Below are 7,626 nucleotides of genomic sequence, written 5' to 3'. Positions count from 1 at the left end.
GTCATCGTAGGCACCTCGTTGTCGACGGGAACGTCTCCTCCCATTGAATGCGCATCGCCGAAAATCCTGAAATAAATCCAGAAATAAATGCGAGCATCAGGATTGGAGCTACACTATTTTTTGACGGGGAAGTGGAGTTACACTGGACAGAGCAGGAGAAGAACGTTCGAGCATGGGCCGCATTATGGGCTTCGGCCCCAGGACGGAAGGCAAAAATGAGGGCCCAACTGTTGCTAGAAAAAAAGAGGGCTCAACCCAATTTTTCTCTCTGTCTTCCTCCACCACGGCGGTCCAATCGGCCGGCGCCTCCGTCCGCCGTCTTGCTCCCCCGCCGCCGGCGCCAGTCTCGCCATATGAACCGCCGACCTGAGACACAGTGCCGCCCCCACCCCCCACACCCCCGACTCTTCCCCAGACACACTACACACCGTCGCCGATTAAAAGGAGCCGCCTCCCCACGCTCCCGGCGGCGTGATAGAGAGAAGCGAGCAAGCGAGAGCGCCAACTTCTTCGAGTTTGTGCGATGGTGGAGAAGGCTGCGGAAAAATGGGCGCAACTTCCTAAGTCCCTAACACTTGTTGGTGCTCTTCAGTTCTGGTGATCTCAAAATCCACTTGTTGCCCTCAAAATCCAAATCAATCCGTTTACAGGTGCGTTTCTTGTTAATTTCTTATTTCAACCTGTATCTCGAATCAGTCTCCAGCGGTCTGAATTTTTTGCTTCGGTATGCCCTCGGTTGCTAAAATTGGGGATGAGTTCAGTTACTGTTAGTAGCTGTTGTCAGTTAGCTTATCTTCCACTATGCTGGACTGAAGATTGCCAGACGGCTGCCGGGGTTGATGGGGGCGGCATCCACAATCGATTGCGCTTGTGCAGTACCGTTCCGCATACAAACGATGCCCACCTGCCGGTGAGTTTCTGTGCAGACTGACATTTTTTTATGCGGTAGCTTTGGCTTCTCTGCTCAAATGTTACCACCAGTTTGCACGGCAAGGGCTTTCAGTTGTGCAGTTCTCCATCTAAGCTTGGCATGAATTTCCTGTCATTATAGCAATGAACAAGTCACATCGTATCATTTGGCTTGTGGTTCATGGGAGAGAACCCAATGCCTGGGATTGTTTTGACATCCTCGATTTCAGCATACAAAACACGCACTCAATTCTTTCGACGCCTTTGCTGTTTGACACTGGAGGTACAGCTTGGATAAGGACAGCAGCGGTGTGATGGACCCCAACGAATTTTAGAGTTGGATATATATAGTGCATTCTCCTTCTGTTTCCCGAACATGTATCTGAATGCCTGTCATATTTGCGCCGAGAGAAAAAACTTGAACCATATATTTGTACTAAAAGAAACGCCGAGAAAACACAGCAATGTCTAATGGCGGCAACGACAAGACAGCATGAGTGCCAAAATCATTGCTAATATAATCCACTACATCTCTTCTAATCATCTCAGGGTAACAAAATTTAGTCTACATATATCAGCAAGCATAATTCCAACCGAGAATTTGATAAAATCATGACTTATTACAGTACCAACCTAACTAGCCTGTAATACAGGTTCTAGGAACAGTTCACAAAAGAGGGAAATAAATTATCCATTATTAATAAGCTCAATAGCCTCATCTAGCGTGGTAGGCTAGCAGATGACAAGAACTCTGCCTCCAAGCTATAGCGTCGTTGGCTACCACCTGGCTGTGCGGACAATTGCCGAGCAGATCTACTCCTTTGAGTTAACGACCTTGGTTGCATATGTTCTCCATTTCTCGGATCAGGCTGAGATGAGTTCATCCGTTTTGCCCGTAGAGTCTGCAGTTCTGTCTCAACCTGTTTCATGGTTGGTCTTTCTTTGCCGTGTAGCCTCAAGCACCGCTCTGCAAGAGAGGCAACACCATTGATCTCTTCCTCTGTTGCCTCCTCAAGCACCTGAGAATTAGCAATATCTGTGATTCTTCCCTCATTGAACTCCTGGAGGAAATAGTTTGACAAACTTTTGACTGTGCCTGATTCACTTGTAAATATAGGCTTCATTCTGAGAAGCAACTCCACTAGTACCACACCACAACTGTACACATCGCTCTTCCCGTTCAGCTGCCTGGTATGGAAATACTCTGGATCTAAGTACCCGAATGTACCTTGCACGTTCGTCACAATATGTGTTTGATCGACAGGAACCAATCTGGACGCACCAAAATCTGACACTTTAGCCGTGTAGTTCACATCCAAGAGTATATTTGAGGATTTCACGTCACGATGGAAGATTGACATTGAAGCTGAAGAGTGGAGATAAGATAGAGCTCCTGCTGTTTCCAGAGCAATCCTCAAATAATCACCCCAAGATAAGGAAAAACCATCACTTGCATCTGCATGAAGAACTTCAGACAGTGAGCCGTTGGATACATAATCATACACCAGTAGTGGAACCTCGGTTTCGAGGCAACATCCAAAGAGCTTCACAATATTTCTGTGATTTATCTGAGTGAGGACTGCAACCTCATTGATGAATTGACTGATCTCAGACTGCTCAATGACTTTCGACTTTTTTACTGCAACAACACGCTGATCAGACAATATGCCTTTGTAAACCATGCCATGGCCCCCACGTCCAATGATACGTGTAGGATCAAAGTTGTTTGTTGCCTTCTCTATCTCTTCTAACGAAAATATCTTAGTATTCTCATTTGCAGATTCATCAGATGATATCAATGTTTCCAGGAGAAGACCTTGGTTCTTTTGGAAATAGTTCCTCCGTAGTTGCTTTTGAACATTCTTTTTCCACCTGCGAGTGAAAAGTACTGCACTGGAGCTCAAGAGTAGAACGCCGAAACCACAGGACAGCCCAATAATTATACCTGCAGGCAAGCTCTTTTAAGTTTCTTTTTCTATCTTTTTTATCATGAATGTAACAATAATGTAGTCTTACCTAAGAGTAGATGCTGTTGTTTTGTCACAGTACATTTCATTTTTGATGGATCATACTCAGTCTTGCGAGGACATTCAGTACAACTGAAACTTCCTTCGGTATTATGACAGACCCCTTTACATTTGTTCGGATCAAGGCACTCATCAATGTCTGCAATTAACAGAATCTTATAAGATGCGTTGACAAAATATGTACTCCCTTTGATTCACAATAACTGTAGAACATCAGCATGGTTACCATATACATTTTTGAAAAATGTGTTGTTTCAAACAGAAATAATTATATATAATGAAAATATATTTCACTATTAATCTACTATATCAATTCCCCATGTTTGTAATTTTTTCTATATTGATGGTCAAACCTATTTTTTTGGAATGGCACTAATTCTGAAATTGCTTATATCATGAATCATCGGGAGTAACATGGAGCACATCAGCCAATTAAATGAAACATAAATGAATGATAAACAAACTAGAGGTGGTGCAAATATCAATGTATGATAGTAATTAACATGCAGGTACATTAATAAAACATGCCTTTTAATACATATGTACAACTTTCTTTTGGAGTATTATAATTAAGAAATATCTAACAATACACATTTCTGCAGCTATAGGGGCTGTACCATTTGTAACCTAGAAAGAGGGAGTACCTTGACAACCATTTTGGATGTATGGATTTCCTTGGAAGCCATCAAAGCATCTGCAGCGGTAACTCGTCATCACTTCATCGCTTACTTCCACACACTTGCTGTTGATACTCACACAAGCATATCCAGACCTATTCTGTTGGGCCTCTGTGCAATTTAGATGAGCAGCAACCCATTTATTAAGCACAAATGACCCATATGCGGAAACATGAGTGTCTTCGAATCCCTGCTCAGAAACATCACTGGTGACATTTAAGGTCCCTTCGTTGACATTTATGTCACTGACCTTGCACTCCCCCAACATGACCAGGGCAGCTGATGACGTCACATTTGTGCAGTTGAGGTGAAACTCTTCCCTAGCGAAGCAGCCCTCTTCAAAGCCGAATGGGAATTGCACACTAATGTTACCACACCAGCGGGTACAGTTAGCCCTGCTCGGAATTGGATTATACCCTAAATTGATGAGTAAAAGGTTAGCATGTATCATTGCGCAAAATGCCTAATAGCAGCTGTATGTTGTTCGCTTCATTAGGACAAACAAAGTTACCTTTCTCATCGGTGGAGCAGCCATGTGGAATGTAGGGGTTGCCTGAATAGCCGTCATCGCAGATGCAGTTGTAGCCACTTGTTGGTGCACCGTATACACCTAGTGGATCGTTCTGCCTGCACTCGGCATGCTCGCTGACACAGGCAGCACAGGTGGGTTGATCCCCTAATTTCCATGAGAGCTGTGAGCCATCAGCACTTATGCTGATTTTATCCCACAACTGGGAGGCCTGGTTGGAGGTCGTGCTGATGTTTTTTGTGTTGTGGCGGTAGACCAATTTGAACTGATAAGTGCTGGCATAGCTTGCCTGACTATAGCCACAGCATCCAATTCCATTACAGTTGTGCATAGCCTCCATCTCTGTGATTTCTGGGTCTGAGCACATTGTTGTGCATATTGAATTGGTGTCATTCCCTTCCACAGAGTACACCTCTAGGCCGCAACCAATGAAGGCTAGAGCAAAGGAATCAATATCGAAGGACCTCCCAGGCGGTTCCAAAGAGAAATAGTAGACACTCACACCAGATTTCAGGGTGATGGTATGCGAAAAGGAGACCGTGATACGAGCATCGTCAAAGTTGGTCACCTCGGTGATGCCGTCGTACAAGAAGAGCCTGGGGGACTGACTGGTGTTGTTGCAAATGAGGTTGAAGTCCGGTCCACGGGAGCACCTGGATCCGATGCCAAAGGGATAGCCGAAGCTCACAGTGCCGCAGCTCGTCGGGCAGCCATGGAGCATGCCACCGGCACGGGATGGTTGCGCCCAGTTCCCCTCAGGGTTCTGCAGGCCTGTTACAACTCCGGATGCCAGAGTTGTTAGCTTTCCCAGTGACCCGAGCACCAATAGAGAAAGCATCAACGGGAAGATTTCCATGATCAATCTAGAGTTCTACACTACACCCTGCACTAGAAAAATTCAGGTCAGGCAGCGGTGCCTTCTCTTCTAGGTATCCTTTGCTGCATATATATAGCAATGGTTACAAACTTACAGTTAACCCAAGGATGACCGGAAGAGGATTCGTGTGAATGTGGATATGGATGCTGTGTGCTTGGATGGCATGTGAAAGCAGATGATCAATCATGCTGCCCATGTGGATGTGGATGTGGTGTACCTTGATGGGATGTGAAGGAGAAGACCAGGACCATGACCTTAGCAGGTCGGTCCACTAAAGGGGCTAGTCTAAGTCTGTTCCTGACAAACCACGTTACACAGTTCACTTGTGATTCTGTGGGCTCCCAAAGGTTTGCTCTACACAAGAAAGTTCATGCCAACATTGAGAGGAAATTACAGTATGTAAATGGGGGACGAGGAATCGTACCATGCAACCTGTTGTGAATGCCATCCTGCTCGTCAACAATGGAAGCCGGCTAAGCAATCTTCAGTCCCCACCTGGTGAAGAATCTTCAGTCCTTCCAACTGGCACCTAGTAACAGTAACTGAACTCCATCCCCATTCAGCTGTTGTTTCCTTAATTAAGCTGCAACCAGGAAGAGCACCGAGTGAAAATTGTGAACACTGCTGATAAACTACAGACAAGGAATCAATCAGAAATCAATCTTTCAGAAGACGGAAAAAACAGAGTAGAACCAATGCCTGAGGTTGCTTGGACACCGCTCAATCTTTTAGCTGGCGTATCCAAAGGAAAGAAATGGGAGATGGCGGTGGAGAAGAGAGCAGATTCCGCCATGGACGACGAGCTGCTGTGCACGGTGCGTTATCAGGAGCCATGGTAGAAATAGAATGGAGGGATTTTAGGGGTAGGAGGAGAAACCAAGGCACGGCGGCGTCAGGCGACGAATACAAGCTAGGTTGGATGGGGTTGGGCAGCGGTGGAGGTGGCGAGGCGGGCCCGGGGATGGTGGCGGAGCAAGACGGTGGGCGGACCGCCGTGATAGAGGAAGAAGAGAGATTTTTTGTTTTGTTTTTTGAGTTGAGAGGAAGAAGAGAGAAGACACATTGGGTTGGGCCCTCGTCATTTAGTCCAGTCTACGGGCCGAGTGTTGATTAAAACCCATACAGCGGGTTACGCTGCTTCTGCTTCTGTAGTTTCTTCTTGTGCGTCTGCTTCTCGGTCCATTTTGTCGAACAACCTTTTTCCTTCTTAAAGTCAAAGAAGTATCTGGAGTGCATGATTATTTTAGGTGTAAGAAAAAAATGAATAATTACCAATGTATATAATATTGATGAAGAGTTTGGCCTTAAATCACTTTCTGAGATAGCAATTCTAGAGTATTACTTAGCGAGGTTAATCAAAGGTTTGTCGAATCGTTATCTCATATATCTTGCATGTCCCAGGTTCAACAATAATATTGCATCACATGCATATACTTGGTATTGAAATAACAACACTCAACTCAACTTGCACCAACTCAAACAGAAAACTCGCAACAAAGTGTATCTTGTATTTTATATAATTGGTTCTATCTGTAGTCTGCATAAAATAGTTATCATGTGCTTAGAAAAACAATATCACTTGCAATAGATATTCATGGAAATTTGTGCATCATGTTGTTTTCTTGGTTTATTATCCACAGTTTTGTAGGAATGAGCAATTCAACCACAAAAGTAGTAGTGACTTTTACGGACGCGGACGAGGAGCACATGGAGACACACCTCCCTGTAATCTGAACCACAATCGATGTCCATTGGGATGCGGATTGAAGTCAATTTTTGTTTCCCTATTGAACCAATACATTTGTAGAGAAGTAAAAGTGAGTTAATGGGTACAACGCAGGACATGATTTTTGAATATGCTAATGCTATGCTGGAAGTAAATATGCATTGACTTTGTGTCCACACATGATTAATTCATGTGTGTTGGCAAATAAAGGATGTCAGGTAGTTATTACTACGTAATGAATGTGTTGGAGCTCACAAGTATGCCACGGTTTAATAAATGAAACCAAACGACAGTATGCAATGTAATTAGTGTTAATTTATCTTTGTTGGACCATGAAGATAAACGGCTACATACAGCTGCACCGATAAATCAGCAGGCAACGTCAATACTAAAATAATCTTTTATAGCAAAAGAAGTGGCAGAAATCACACATTTGACCTGTGGGCTAAATCAAATCACGATCTGACCTGGTCTCAAAAAAAATTCACATAACAGACCATTTTGGGTGGCGCCCAACAGCCGGGCGCTGCACTGCACTATGCAGCACCTTCGGCTAAGGCGTCGCACGCCCGGCCAGCGTGGCAGCCCGGGGCCAGGTGCGGCCCCACAGCCAGCTGTGCAGCGCCTAAGCGCTAAGCGCTACATAGTGTAATGTGCAGCGCCTAGCGCTTAGGCGCTGCACATTGACTTAAGCCGCATCGGGCCAGCCCTCCCAGGCAGTTCTTCCCCTCTGCAGGAAGTTGCTCTCTGGACAGAGAGCAGCGGCGGCGGAGCCCCATCGGATCCCCCCCCCCCCCCCCACATTCCTCTCAGATCTGAAGATTTGATTCGTGGATTCGATCTCCAATCCCTCCTACTAGGTAAACTCCTCCGTTCCCTTT

The 7,626-nt window shown here is 45.1% G+C and overlaps 1 protein-coding gene and 1 long non-coding RNA gene across 2 annotated transcripts; one reads left to right on the top strand and one right to left on the bottom strand.

Annotated features, from left to right (window-relative positions):
• The first annotated feature begins 254 nt into the window (after positions 1–254).
• LOC123080951 (uncharacterized) lies at positions 255–2,860 on the top strand. Its single transcript, XR_006438602.1, has 3 exons — positions 255–650; positions 762–910; positions 2,690–2,860. It is a non-coding gene; the product is annotated as an uncharacterized lncRNA (long non-coding RNA).
• Positions 1,461–5,576, bottom strand: LOC123080950 (wall-associated receptor kinase-like 1). The gene is made up of 4 exons (XM_044503900.1): positions 4,125–5,576; positions 3,581–4,030; positions 2,926–3,075; positions 1,461–2,854 (listed from the first exon to the last, which is right to left on the bottom strand). Exons 1-4 carry the CDS (start codon positions 4,996–4,998, stop codon positions 1,629–1,631), a joined length of 2,700 nt encoding a protein of 899 aa, XP_044359835.1. The 5' UTR covers positions 4,999–5,576; the 3' UTR covers positions 1,461–1,628.
• Between the last annotated feature and the right edge of the window lie 2,050 nt (positions 5,577–7,626).

Source organism: Triticum aestivum, chromosome 3D (genome assembly GCF_018294505.1).
Source record: "Triticum aestivum cultivar Chinese Spring chromosome 3D, IWGSC CS RefSeq v2.1, whole genome shotgun sequence".
In the NCBI taxonomy this organism is placed as follows: Eukaryota; Viridiplantae; Streptophyta; class Magnoliopsida; order Poales; family Poaceae; genus Triticum; species Triticum aestivum.
The sequence above is the reverse complement of the archived record's forward strand: the minus strand, read 5'-3'. Positions and strand labels throughout refer to the sequence as shown.